Source organism: Monocercomonoides exilis, assembly GCF_001643675.1.
Source record: "Monocercomonoides exilis strain PA203 chromosome Unknown scaffold16-1735695, whole genome shotgun sequence".
Lineage (NCBI taxonomy): Eukaryota > Preaxostyla > Oxymonadida > Polymastigidae > Monocercomonoides > Monocercomonoides exilis.
The window spans coordinates 1,598,823-1,614,318 of NW_027150561.1; the positions used below are offsets into that span (position 1 = coordinate 1,598,823).

At 34.2% G+C, this 15,496-nt stretch overlaps 2 protein-coding genes across 2 annotated transcripts; both read right to left on the minus strand.

The window, feature by feature from the left end:
* Window positions 1-422: 422 nt before the first annotated feature.
* On the minus strand, window positions 423-1,520 carry MONOS_3074 (uncharacterized protein). The gene has a single exon (XM_067873046.1). It carries the CDS (start codon window positions 926-928, stop codon window positions 557-559), a length of 372 nt encoding a protein of 123 aa, XP_067729756.1. The 5' UTR covers window positions 929-1,520; the 3' UTR covers window positions 423-556.
* A 210-nt stretch (window positions 1,521-1,730) lies between these two features.
* MONOS_3073 (uncharacterized protein) lies at window positions 1,731-3,034 on the minus strand (the record flags this gene model as incomplete). The annotated part of the gene is made up of 2 exons (XM_067873045.1): window positions 1,731-2,718; window positions 2,880-3,034. 2 exons carry the CDS (start codon window positions 3,032-3,034, stop codon window positions 1,731-1,733), a joined length of 1,143 nt encoding a protein of 380 aa, XP_067729757.1.
* Window positions 3,035-15,496: the final 12,462 nt, after the last annotated feature.

Genomic DNA, 15,496 nt, shown 5'->3' on the forward strand with positions numbered 1-15,496 from the left:
ATTTTGATGAGAGCGAAATGGAATGACAACAATTGGACAGTTATTGGAAAGAATAAAATTCGGATATATTTTTTTCAGGAAAAAAAGTGGATGACTACAACTGAAACAGGATATTTATTGGGGAAAAAGGATGATGGAGAAAGGAGCACAGGGAAACAATGGAAAAGGAGAATGGCAGCATCAGTGATTGGACAATTTTCTGCATTTGCAATAGGGAGGGTGTATGTGTTCTTTTGAGGAATTTTTATAATCAATGCAAAACTAATTATTTTTATGTATTTTAAAATCATTTTCCCATTCCAGACAACAGCTTTTATTTCATCGAGGGTCATTTAAAGAAGAAAAACCATTTCATGTTGCATTTTTGAGGATTATATTGTTTCTTCTTCTTCTCCTTCATCTGCATCTTCTCGCCCCTCCAGCACCGGCAGCGCAATCGCAGCTGGAGACAGAACCGTATCCTCCATCCTCAGCCCCTCCACCAACAGCCTTCTTCCCCACGATCTCCCCACTTTACACACTTCGATCACTCGCTTCATCACTTCGTTGTCCAGCTTCACCACCACACGCCTCGACGCTGCGATCGCGACACCAGCCGCGCTATCGCAAACGGAAGCAGCGACGGGTCAAACAGATCGTAGATCGACGGGAATGCATTCACATCTGCCGCTGCAAAGATCCGCTTGCTTCCCGACTTCGTGCCCACCGACGCTGCAAGCGACGGAAGCGGTGCCACCAGCGGAACCGAAAGCATCGCTGAAAGCGCCACATCGTATGCACACACAACACCCCCATACAGCACCGCCCGCCGAGCCACAACATATCCCTGCAGTGTCTGCAGCGCCCGCGGCGACAGCAGCATGTGCCGCCCATACACCCCAGCTGCCTCTGGCACCACAATCCGCAGCCGCCTCTCGATATCGTCCATCGCTCCTACCGACGTGTATGACGCAGCCGCAGCCGAAGCGTCCGAAGGGTCAATCGCAAGTGCTGATGATGGCTTATCATCTCCTGCCACCTTCTTCTCTTCCCTTTTTCGCTTTGAAAACTGCTAAGTTGAGGATACTTAGCTCTGGATGAGGCATATGAGGCAGATGAAAACATGAAAAGAAGGGAACACTGCTTAGACGCTTTTGAAACAAGAATCAAATAGAGATTCGAGGTAATTTCAAAAAGTTGGACCAATTATCTTCATTTAGGCATTCACAGCTTTCGTATCAGAAAGTTTTAAACAGCTAGGAATGTTATTTATTTTAAAATGAAGAAGCATTGAAGAGAAGTCTTTGAATATTAAATGAGCAGAATGGAGGAAATAAAAATTTGAAAGAAAAATCCACCTCGAATTCTGTTATAATTGATTGGAAAACAAAAAATAGAAAAGCAGAATGTTTGTATGTGACTCTTTTAATTATTTGCATTTGTTATTTCCTTAATATAATTGGTTATTCGGATTTGTTAATAACAGCTTTTGTGGGTATTCTTTTTTAACATGTCAGTTGATTATTTTAGTATTTTTCGTCAAACAATTCACCAAAGATCATAAATCAACATCAAAGCTCTTTATTTATATTCCTTTTTTCATCACTTTAACATTGATATTTGACAAAATGTTTGAAAAAAAAAACATTATAAAAAATCAGCTCAAAAGAATAAAGCCAATAATCAGTCCAAAACTCGAAACAGCAATAGCAAACGATGCCAATGTCAACCAGAATGTTTCACATGAACTGTTAAGGACGGATAAACACAGGCAAAGAAAGCGGAGCCAGCCCTGAAGGAGTTTTGTGCTTCAAATAGAGTGAAGAGTCGAAGCTGAAAGGCGGCTGGAGCTCAGAAACACGAGGCGTTGGAAGGGAAGATGGAGGCAGCTGTGTGGCTGTGGAAGGGCTGCTGGAATATTGGCTGCTGAAACCCTGCGATTGAGATAAAGTGGCTGGAGAATGTTGATAAGAAGAAGAAGAAGATGATGATGATGAAGGAGAATGACTTGTATTTTCACTTGTTTCATGCGAAGACTCCGAAAGAGTCGAGCGAAATGCATCCAGCGTCTGGTAAATTGGCACATTTTGAGAGAAAATGGAAGAAGAAGATGTTTCAATCAGCTCAAAAAACGAAGGATCTGGTTGGTTTACACTCTCCCCCAGCATTCCCATCGGCTTCTCTGCCACTTGCCAATTGTCATTGAACGCACTTTTTGTTGTATAATTGTCATATCCATCTTCTATTTCTCCATCTTCTCCTTCGTCCTCTTCTTCATTATCCTTCTTTTCACACTGCCCCAGCAGCACCCACAGCAGGTCCATCGCCTCGCACATCACACTCCGATATCTCCCTCTCTTCAGAATCTGCGCCACCGCCTCTATGCTCGCTGCCTCTTCAATCACCCCCGCAGCTTCCTTCCCCAGTAGCCACATATTCCTCAGTGCTCTCAGCGCGTGGCACAAGGTGTAGTGTGTGCCTGCTTGTGCGATGTGACAGAGAGCGAAGGCACACCTCGGCCGGAGGAGGGTGCATGCCTGGGAGGAGGTGCCTGCACCGATGTTGCAGGCGAGGAGCGCTGCCTCGTGGCGCAGACAGGACGAGGAGGAGGACAAGTGCGAGGCGAAGACGTCGAAGAAAGAGGGCTGCAGCAGCAGACGCTGGATGTCTTCGTCGCTGCCACACGAGAAGTTCACAAAGAAGCGGAACGCCATCACTCGCAGAACAGACACAGAATCACTTTGAATGAAGGGGATGATCATTTCATATGAAATATCATTCAGATTATTATTATTAATATTCATAGGATTTGTTGATGAAAGTTCAAAAATAAATATTTAAATAAATAAATAGAACAAATAAAGAGAGAAAGAGAAATAAAATAGAAGGATAAGACAAACCTCATCAATTCCACAACCAGCCCAAGGAGCACAGGATCGATGAAGAACTTGTTATTATTCGGATTCTCGTTAATGTTGGCGAGTATTTGCAGACAGCACTCGATGACTGCCTTTTCTGTGGGCAGCTCGTCGCTCTTCATTCCTTCATTCTCCATCTTCTGCTCTCTTCTTCTCATCCTCTCTTCTTCTTCTTCTTCTTCTTTCTCTTTCTCTTCTCTTCTCTTTTTCAATCATCTCACGCAAATTCCTCTTTTCTTCAATTTTCATCTGAACTTCTTCATTCGCTTTCACAAGCACAAACATCCTTTTCTTCTTCTTCAACAAAATCACCAATCCAATTTGCATCTACCAATCCATTCAATCCAATAGCTTCATCATCTTATTCATCATCTTCTCCATCTTCATCTTCTTCTTCTTCTTCCTTCTCCACCACACATCTCTCCACTCAGCCCTTCTTCTCATCATCCCCAGCCACTGCCACCACATCCCATCTCCTTCAGCTTCTGGCAGTGCTGACGCTTTCTTCTCAGTCTGACCAGCTCTTCTTCGACTCAACTATGTTTGTGAAGGACGTGCTGAGGGAGATGCGGATGAGGAGAGTGCCGAAGTGGATGATGTGTTGGAGGATGAAAGAGGAAGAAGGAAGAAGGAGAAGGAAAAAGATAAAATGAAGGAGAAGGAGAAGGAGTAGAAGGAGAAGAAGGAGAAGAAAAAGAAATATTTGGTATCCTCAAAAAAAGACAAAGACGAAGACGAATATGAAAAAGATGATGATGATGATGAAAAGGAAGAAGATAAAGGAATTGGAAATGGTGGCATTTCATTGCAGAGAATGTGAGATCTTTAACACACAGAATACGGAAACAATGCAGCAGTAGCGATTGCGATATGTATCGCACATGCTCCCCAGCTGCTTCAAGTGTCGCAGTCCTCATCCACTGCCCGACATCATCCGTTTCAAATGCTGACTCTTTTGATGTCGCCACCTCCGACACATAAGAAGGGTTGATTGGAGGCGCTGATTATGAAGAAGGTGATGACTGTTCATCTTCTGCTGCCTTCCTTTCTTCGCGTCTCGGTCGCCTGAATGGTGAATAAGACTGGAAAGATACTCCAAATGAGGTTGATAGCACAGATGAAGACTCAGAGAGAAGAAAATGATGAAATCGAGCGATTAGATGACTGATGTTCATTGATGGCCATGAAACGCTGATTGAGGTACCCCCATCATACCTACAGGAAGCTCCACCCGTAGCATGTAAATTCTTCATTTAGTCATTGCAAATGATTGAATTTTTAACAGAGAGACTTGAAGGCTTCTTTCTATCAGTGCGCCCAACAGAAGAACAGAGATTGAACATACTGAAATGGATGTGAATAGTTGTTATTGTGAATTCTGAGAATGTCATTGTTATAAAGATCTCAAAAGTTGAACAACTCGAGAGATCAAATGTGCTCTTGGAGAAGATAGCATTGCTGCCAATGAAACATTTTGACAGAATCAGATGAGAAATGACGGGGGAAATGTGTTTTTCTTCTAATGACTGCTCTGTTCATTGTCAAAAACAGAAAGGAAGGATCAAAGAGTAATTAAAAAGAGATTTCCATCATTTTCGTCTGCCATTGGGATATGATGCGGCAGTCATTGAAGTCCAACGAAAAGTTTCTGGTTTGATCCAAGAAAAAAAAAGTGTATGTAAAAGGAAGTGTTCGGACAAAGAATCAGAATGTCTTTCGCTCTCTTCATTCCTATGGCACAGCATATGAATTCTCTGATTATTTCTTCTGAATTTTTTTGAAAATTGAAGAAAAGCGTAATTTGTTTGCTTTCTTCAATAATGCTGCTCATAAATGACTTGTTTGTGATATTTCTCATCTGATCGTAATTCAATCGAAATCAAATGTCTTTTTTATGTGAATAGAGATTGTTTAACCCCAAACAATAATCACGTTGTCATTCATAATCACTTTTCCACCAATCATTTGCCTTGCCATCCTTGACGTTGGAGATGGCCTTCAAGCATTTCCATTTTTCATAAATATATTGATGAAATCGTTTTGTAATTTCCTTCTTCTGTTGGACTGATTTTTGCTTTGTATTGCAATTCTTTTTGATTTTTTGTTTAATAATTCCTTTCTCTTAAAGAATTGCATTCGCCTGATTCATTATATTCTTCTTTGATACTCCTTTAAAACATCGGGAAAAAAGCTCAACTCTGAAATCTGTAGAAATCCGATTCATGAAACTTAAAGCTCAAAATTTTAAATTTACTAAAAATCATTATTTTATGCTGGTTTGATCAAAGAGATACAAATCATTTGTCTTTCTGCATTTTCCAGCCGAGTTCTTTGGCTTTGGAGAATATTCTATTTCTTTCAGTTTGTTTATAAAGGAAAGAAATTGTATTGAAATTGTAAGTGTTAATTTTGCAAGATAATCAGGCATGTTTGTGTTTTTCGATTGTTTATTTTACACAAAGTTTTGCACTCAATGGTAACTATTTTTCAACAAACAGAATGACATTGCGCATCGATGATAAGCATTTCGATGAGATTCAAGAGTTTCCCACAACAGAATAGTTTTTGGGTTTGTGTATTTCAAATTGTCTCAAAATCGCACAGCTTCACGTTTTTTATTGATGAAATTGAAGATATTTTTTCTGAGCTTGAACACTGCACTGAATGTGTACAGAAGCAGAAAATCAAAGAAATGAACGAAGCGATGGAAGAGATGAATGAAGATGAATTCTTATCTATTTTTGCGAAAGAGTTATTCGACAAAATTCACAAAATAATTGAAGAAGGCAAACTATCGATTGGAAACATCATTCCTCTGCTGAAGCATATTGGATATTGTGAAGCACTGAAAAGAATTTGGATCAGGGGTTTTGAAGAATCTTCGTTGAACAAAAGATTTGAGAGGATGATCATTGATGAAAATGAGAAGAAAAAAGATGAAAGGAACGTGAATTTTCAAGTTGATCTTAGTGAATGCTATCTTTTATTTCACAAAACTTTTTCAAAAGAACTATTATCGATTTGCATTCCATGTGTACTGAATGTTACTTCAAACAGAGATGAAGATGAGGAGATACAAAAAAAAGTGGAAATGGCTTTTCTGGCTTTGAGTCGCATTGATGAAATTTATGTATGAACAATTTTTTTTTGAAATAATTGATTTTTTTCTTCTCTTTTTTTACAAGATATTGGATAAAGAACTGTATTTGGGTGCTATCAAAGAGATCATCCAATATCATCAGGAGCATCATAATCTCACTCGCCTTGCCTATCAGTCTGCTTGGCTGTTTTTAATAAACCGATTATTCACAGACAAACGTTTGGAAGATATGATTGTGAATGAACTGCATTTTGGAAGAGAGGCATCAAGAGAGCTGGAAGAGCTTTCAAAGTGTGTGGATTGGAAAAGAGAGAAAGCAGAGGAAGAAGAGGAAAGAGAAAAAGAAAGGAGGGAGGAGCATGTTATCTGGAGGTGGCAAGATGCAATATACGATTTCTTATACTCGTGCAGGTTGTGGAATGAAGAACTTGTTGGACTTATCAACAGCTTTGCTCAGATGCTTAGAGCATCAAGACATAATTACCCAGACGCAAGCCATCTTTGCATTTGTTCATTAAGAAGAGCAGTTGAAAATGAATGTGTGAAAATTGATACTTTTGCAAGGGAAGGAATCATAGTTCTGTTTTGGAGGAAATGAAACAACATTCTTTGAAAGATGATATTATGTTGAATCTCTTGGAATTCTTTTTGAGTATTTCAAGAAGATCTGATGAAAAGACAGATGGAGAAACAGACGAAACTGAACGAAAAGAGTTGAAAAGAAAGACATTTGAAAAGATGGAAGAAGAAGGATGCGAAGAACTCATCACAAGCCTTTATAGAGTAATTTCTTTTCTTAACAGAAAATATTGGTATTGTTTATCAACGAATATTTCTGGTTATTTTGTGGGTGTTTAACCAAATTCTTTTCATTTGATTTTGCTCCTCAAAAATGTTTTTATCTTTTTCATTTTTTCACAAGAAGGGAGGTGTGGGGAGGGGGGGGGGGTTTGAAATGTGTAAGAAATTTTTTTTTTTTTTTTTTTTTTTTTTTTTTTTTTTTTTTTTTTTCGCGCGGAGCCAGGTCGATAAAATGAAGTGACGCAATACACCAATAATTATAAAAGATCGAAACATTTTGTGCAAGATCAAAATTAATTATTCGAAATCGAAAAAAAGTGTATTCGGCATAAGCATAGAATAAGTATACCAATATTTTTGATTCTTTCAATCATTTTCACAATCTATTGCTTATTAGGTTTAAGAACATTGTGTTCTCTGTCTGCGCTTTGCATCCTCGGGACAAAATAAAAAATATTATTTTTTCTTTAAATCACATAAAAAATAGTGTTTGATCACAAAATTTTTTGGATTAAAGATTTGATATCTTGGAAAAATCATTCAAAAATGAATGCTATGCACTGTATAAGACATTTTCATCTGAAGAATCATCTTGGAAATGGATACTACAATATTTATCAAAAGTATTTGTAGTTCACCAATACTGCAAAAAAGTCTAATATATCTGTAAAGGAAGGGGATATTCAAGAATACTGAAGTGCCCAAAGTGCAAGAAAAGTGTTTCCTGCTTTAAAAATACAACTCTGGAGTCTTCAAAATTGCCTATTTCCACTGTGATGATGATTCTTTTGATGTTTTGGCTTGAAATCAAAGATTGGCAAATTGGCATGATGTTAAATGTGTCTCAAATGACTTTTGTGTAATGGACAAGTGTAGCAAGGTCGACAGCGTTAAATTACTTAAATTACAGAAATGAAAAAATTGGAGGGGTTGATAAAATAGAGGATATTGATGAAGCCGCATGGAGTAGACGGAAATACAAAAAAGATTTTTACATCGACTATTAATTTTGAAAACATTAATATTAATTCATTTGCCTTGAATAAAACCATTTTTTGAATTAGGAAAGCTGAAAAAATAGATGTGGATATTTGAAGCGGTCGATCGAAAAGGTGAAGAAGAATTGGGGAAAATTTTTGTGGTCATTGTGCCTAATCGGAAAAAAGAGACACTAATCCCAATAATAAAAAATTGAATTAAAGAAGGAACATCAATGATCAGCTACGAGTGGAAAGCTTTCACTTGCTTACAAAAAATGGGACACACCAACCAAACCGTCTGCCACAAACGTTATTACGTTGATCCAGTTTCAAAAGCCAATACGAACACTATTGAAGGAATGTGTGCACATTTGCGATCTTTTTTCCAAGATATGGAGTGAGTGAGTGGTTTATTCCTGGAATGCTTGCGACATTCATTGTGAAAAGATCAGGTTAAATTTCCTACGGAGAATTCATAGAAAAAGTTATCAATTTTCAATCTGATGATAAATTTGAATTGGAAATTGACGATGATGAAGTTGGTGAAAACGAAGAAATTCCTGATATGAATGACGTTTTTGGAATTAGAGATGAAGAAGATACTGAAGAATAACTTAAAAAATCAGAAAGCGAGGATTCAGATCATTTTGGAGCTGGAACAGGAGAAGATTCTTCGGAATTTGAATCATTAATAACATTTTTATTTGAATTTTTTTTGGAAAAAATTTTTGATTTTTTTTCACGCACATCACTTTTCGCAAGATGGTTCGCACTGAATATTAACAGAATCATCAAATGGAACTTCCGTTCTTATTATTTAGTGAAAATTTTTCGTACGCATTTTGTATGCTTATGCCGTGTATTCATTCAAAATGAAAATTCCAGTGAAAACTTCTGAATCTTATTCAAATATCCTTATTTCAATTGATCTAACCCACCAGTCTTTTCTAAGGTTTTTGATAAATTGTATTTTTTTGATATTGATTGTTGTTTTTGTATTAGGGTTAGCATTCAAAAAAACATTTGTTGGGACTTTATTAAGCTGCAGGGTTTGCATGGGATATTTCTTTTTTGGGTTTTGACAGAAATATCAGGTTTTTATTTTCAATTTTTTATTAGGGTTAGGGTCAACAATAAAAGAAAAAATGAAAATAGAACCCTGAGGGAGAGTGTTAGTGGTCTTATGGTTTGTTGCGTTCCGACCATAGTGCTAGTGTCTGGATTCAATTTCTGCTAGACTCTATTTATTTTTAAGAAATTTTTTCACCGCATTTTTTGAACCAGCTCTCTTGAATCTTTCCAAATTCAAAAATAATTTTAAAATTAATATTGAAAATGAAATGAGTGCATTCAAAGATTTTAATTATCATTCATCTGAAACTGCTGTTTTTTTAATGATTTTAAATGATATTTATTGGTATCTTTCTTATGAAGAAGATTGAAAATGAATAATCTTATAAGTTTCAAATAAAATAAATGACATTTTTAACAACTCGTATTGAATAAATGAGATTTATATAAATATTTATTGAATGTGTGTGTGTGTGTCTGTCTGTGTGTGTGTCTGTGTGTGTGTGTGTGTGTGTGTGTGTGTGTGTGTGTGTGTGTGTGTGTGTGTGTGTGTGTGTGTGTGTGTGTGTGTGTGAGGTGTGTGTGTGTGTGTGTGTGTGTGTGTGTGTGTGTGTGTGTGTGTGTGTGTGTGTGTGTGTGTGTGTGTGTGTGTGTGTGTGTGTGAGTGTGTGTGTGTGTGTGTGTGTGTTATCGAATTTTCAATGAAATTCACAAATTCTTGTAATTAACTGTCATTTATTCAACAAAATCAGTATTAGAATTTTGAAATTTTTAGTATATCCCATTTGAGCAATTGCGAACCATAAATCCCTGATTAAACATAAAAAAGTTATTTATTTTTAAAAACGTCAAATTGCACAGATCAATTACAAAAAGAATAACAACTAATGTGAATTTGGTGATAATATTTTTAATCAAATTCTTTTTAACAAAAATTTCAGTTTGAATATTCGTGTTCAACTGTTTGAAAAAAATACTTGAAAAAACTTACTCATTTAACAAATGGCATTTGGCGGTGATTTTTTTTCCCAAAATATTTTATAAACTGATAATGATCTATTTTGATCAAATATCCGCTTCTGACCGTTAATAATTCTATTGTTCAAGAAATACAACGATTTCAAAAATATCATTAGAACAAAAACTTCAATACGTAAAACTTACGTTTGAAGTTAGAAACGCCAATTCATTGTTAGAAAGAATTATAGCTGCTCCTGATGCTTATCTACAGAAGGTTTGTTTGAAATCAGTAGTGTTAAACATTACGACCCAAAAAATGATTAGCGCTGTCAGATGTTATTGCGCCAGACAAACTTGGAAAGAAATGGAAATTCACACAAGGGATTGTTTGCTTAACTTCGATGGCGAAGAAAATATGCTGAATAATGTTCATGTAAAATATCAACAACATGATGGAATAACAACACAAGAATTAAGTGAAATAGTTTTTTCGGAAATGCAAAGGCAAAATCTGAAATCATTAAGGATATCTCTGCACTCTTAACTTTGTCCTGCTATCAAGCATTTTGATAAACAACTTGTGCCACCTTCTCCTGCATATGTGTCCATATTCATTTCGAAGCACAAGCTGAAAGTTCTCTCTCCCTCTAATTTTACTCCAGCCAAATAAATTCAGCATTCATGTCAAACATCAGAGCATGGTTCAATTTTGAGTTCAACAAGGATATCAAGCCATCTATCAACAAATTAAAAATATTTAACGCAGACGAATGGAACGCTGATTTTTGCTATTTCGAAATTAATTGTGCCAGCCAAAGCCAAAAGAGCATTTGCTTCCACAGAAGATTACTCAAATAATCATAAATCAATAATGACCACCATTGGACCATCTTGCATAGCGCCTCCACCATTTATCTTCATTTCTGTCTTGAAAACGATTCATCCTGAACTTTTGGAGTACAAAAAAGCAGGTTCATGCGAAATCCACGTCAATGCATCTGAATGAATAGACAAAAATGCTTTCTACTGTTATGCTGTTCATTTTTGCTCATGGGTAACAATTTGCAGGTCGCTTGGAATTATTCCACACAATTCTCCAGTTTTTTTAATTTTTGATGACCATCCATCTCGTCTTTGCTCTTTTGCGTTGGTTTTATTTGCAAAGGATTTAATATTCGTTTTCACTCTGCCTGGTGATTTGACTCACATAATGCAACCTTTTGATATTGGAATTGCTTGTACTCTTCGAAACGCATTCTGAAAGCTGATAAGGAGAAGAAAAATTAAATGGGTGGACGAGCACAACGATGGACGAAAAATGAAAGCCGCTGAAAGAATAAAAATAATCTTTGCGTGTGTTATTGAAGCAGAAAGAACTGCAACATCATTTCTGATCAAGGAGAACGCATTCAGGACAACAGGATTGTTCCCTGTCAATCCAGAAATCTTAATTTTAAATCCGTATGTTTCTGATGATACAGAAGACCCTAAGTATCCAGAAGGGATTTGGACAAGAGAATTTGAAGAATCTTTTTAATGGTTTACAAGTCCAAGTTTTGTTTTTGCACTACAAAAAAGAGAAATTGAAAAAAGAATAAAATAAATAAATGGGAGATTATTTTTGAAATCATAACTTTATTTGGGAGTGCTGTTTTTTCAAAGGTTGTTAGTCTTTGGAAAGAAGTTTAGTATTCATATGCAAAATTCATCCCAGTTGTTTCTTAAACCAATATCTTTGCAAAAATGAAGATGAAGATGTCTTCAATATGCCATTTCATCTTTCAGTGTTAATTTGTTATTGTTCAATGAAATTCTTTTATTCGAAAATTTTGAAAGAAAAATTATGATTTAAAAAAATAATCAGCCAAATATCACAAAAAAAAAAAAAAAAAAAGACGAATGAATAAGATCATTATGAATTATTGAATCGTTTTGAATAAAGAACACTACGCTGTTATTTTTTGTAGCCCTGGGTGACGTTGTGACTTCTGACGCAACTTATTCGATTTTTGATGGACGTGTCAGATTTTTCCACGTCACAAAAAAAGAAAAAAAGAAAAGAAAAGAAAAGAAAATTATTTATCAAAATTACCATTATTCAGTTATCACCAACGTGAAAGCGGAAATCGGATTTTTCATTCGTCACTGATGTCGCTGACGTCAATAATGTCACTTCAGGTCAATAATTCGAAAAAGTTGAAAGAATGAGCAAAAGAACAAAATGAACCCGTCAAAGAAAAAAAGTTTTGATTTTATTATTCTGAAAAAACAACCATAAATTATCTTATTATTTTAGATTATTCAACTGTTATTATGAAAAAGGCTATGACAAGTCTGTAAAATCCACAAAATAATGCTATTTATCGTTTCTCACAATAACGTTATCATTGGAATTAGAATATTGTCTCGGTTTGAATTGCACATCAATTTTTTCAAGATTTTATAATCTTATTAGAAATAATTCATATCCAAAATGCTTATCAATCTTGTTTAGCGTATGTATATCACTCAACAAAATCAATAGAAAATATTGATCCATTTCAAATTACCCTGCATAACTACTGATAAATATTTTTCATCAAAGGATTAGCAAGCTCAACACATTATGAAGTGATTATTACGGATTTGTTTATTATAATTAGAAAAATACGCACTGTGACTCAACAAGAAGTGATTGGAATTCTCAAATGCAGATACTCAGTATGCTCAGCATTGTTGTTTGTAAATCATTGATTTAGTGATTTGCACATAAGATTTAGAATTATTATATGAAACAAATGATTCACATTCCATTCCCTAACATTTGAGATGTGTTAAATAAATGTGACAAAGCTAATGACAATTCCTTTTATCATCAGAATTATAACTTTCCTCTTCATTTATAGAACAAGGTTTTTCTAATTTGATAACTTTCAAAACTTCTTATCATTTATTAATATTTTTTGTGATTGGGTTTTATTCATCACCAACTTCTCTCTTCTGAGGTTGTTTGAAATTGAGGTAATTGAAGCGAAATAAATGAGGAGGTTTGATGAATATAAACTTGAAAAAGAAATAGAGGAGATACAGCTTTGAACAACGAGAGGATGAAATTTTATTCACTTTTTTCATATAACTGATATTCATGGAAGTTTTTGGTAGAAGATTTTCGAAGAAGAATGGCTGAAAATTGAATTACAAAAAAATTACCAATAATTTTCTATTCATATCATTTTTTAAAAACAAATTCTTGATTGAATATCATAGAAAAAGGCTTGTTAAAATTTCTTGTTTTCTATTTTGTGACATAAAAAAGTTTGAGTCTGAAATGAAAAATTTCTCTATTCATCACTCTTTCATAAAATGGTCAATTAAAATAAACAAAAAATCAAAACAATCAAAATTTTTCTGCAATTAATGAAGAATTACATGAAACAAAATGATTACACATTAATATTTTTCTTATTCCTTTTCAAATATTTCCTTTTAGCTTTTTCCATTTCATTATCTGTATTTTCATCCAATCTTTTAAAAAGTTTCAAAAAGAAATACAAACAATTCAATTCTTAAACGTGCCATTCAGTTATTAAGTGTTAATTACAGAAGTTTTTTTAAAAAAAAGTGTCGACCGCGCAACTTTCAAATTAGTCTTCAACTTCAATAGCACTGCTAACCACTGCATTTCTCAAGGAATAAATGAAAATTCAGTTAATTTCTCGGTGACAATTCTTCGCAAATAGAAAGACCTGAAAAACGCTGCAAATAAATCCAACTTATTATTCATTTGCAGTTTTCACTAAAACAGAAAATTTTTAAGTGTTCGGAGATATCTAACATAAGCTATTCCTTCGTTTGCTTCTTTTCTCTACCAACGAATACACTTTGTCAATTCTTCTATTTTTTTTTTTTTTTTTTTTTTTTTTTTTTATGCTTTTGCAAAACGCACCTCATTCACAACAACACCTTCCAGCTATCTTTTCATGAAAAATCCGTCAGTCAAAAACTTCAAAACTGATTGATAAGCAAATTGTGCATTTTGTGATGCCATTGATAATATTCGATGATTTCAGTTTTTTCCTTCAAATGCACTTCCTGCGACACAGGTTTTTTTTAATGAGAAAAAAATTATTAAACTGAAATTTTTAACATAATAAAACACTTCATATCTCCTAATATAAGTCAAAGCCAGTAATGCCATTTTATCTTCTTTCTTTGCTTATTTGTTATCTTCCTTGCTTGATGCTGCTTTCATAAGATATGGAACGCAAATTGATAGCAATTCCGATGATGTGGAAAAGCTGATCAAAAGAAGGCATTCTCAAACATTAACAACAATCTTTTCATCCTTTTCTTCTTTTTTCTGATCTTCTTCAACAATCATCTTCTCAAATCTTTTGTTCAACAGAGAATTACTTAAACGATATCTCCATATGCCTTTCATTTCAATCCAATATGCAATATGCTCAATAAACATTTGAGCATTTTCCTTTCGCATTTTCTTTTCTTCGATCATTTTGTCTCTTTCGTTGAAAAACTTCACTGAAAAAACGAATTTTAACTCTTCTTTATTCATTTCACTAATGAGTTTGCCAGTTTCTCCGATTTTCTTTTTCTGTTCACATTCATTGTAATGCTCCAGTTCAGTTAACAATTATTCAATAGATAATTAATAATAAAATGCAATTAACAGGAAATCAAACATATCGACATGGGCTGACTGAGATATTGTTTGATGGCATTCAATTTGTCCACTTTTTCAAAATTATCAAAGCAACGAAACTGCACAACGTTTGTTAATCTTATAGAGAAAACAAAAAGATGAAAAAATAATATTTTTAATGCGATTCAAACCAATAAAATTTATAACAATATCAATTTTCACACAATTCTGTTAAAAAATCTGTGTGCTTATCGGTATATATATAAAGAAACTCGTTTTATCACTTGAATCATGTTGTTATGGGATCTCATGATCAATTATTAAAAATCTCAAAAAGACATTATTTGAGAACATTTTTGTTGATATAATATTTTCATTTAGACCTGTGCGACACGACATGCAAATTTTTGTTGCTGTCGGTCATTTAAAAAAAAAAAAAAAAAAAAAAAAAAAAAAAAAAAAAAAAAAAAAAAAAAAAAAAATACTAAATTTGAGTTATGAAATCGCTTATGTTGCATGAAATAATTTTATCAAGTTAATATTTAATTTTTAAAATTTTATTTCAATCATTTGATCATATTATCCATTATTATATTATTGGATTCATTAAACATAATTTTCCAAATAAAGAGTTGTTAATCATATTTATCCTTTAATGAATAGTGCTAACACTAACGTTGTAATGAGTAATATTCTATTCGATTAATCTTTTATTCATGAAATCCAAACATGTTCAAATACATTATTTACGAAAAAATTATATCGTTTCCTGAATGAAATCAATGACGAAAATGCAAACAATATATGCCAAAGTAAAATTCAATGGTTAACATTCATTGTTGCTATTGACTTTTTGATTGTTGTGTTTCTTTCTTTGTTTTTTTATTCAGAATTGAATCTTGAGCTTGAACATTGTGCTGAGGATGAACAGAAGCAGAAGAACGAAGAAATGAATGAAGTGATTGATGGAATGGGAAAAGAAGAAATAGAATCAGTATTCACAAAAGAACTGTTCGATAAAATAAACAAAATGATTGAAGAAAAGGAA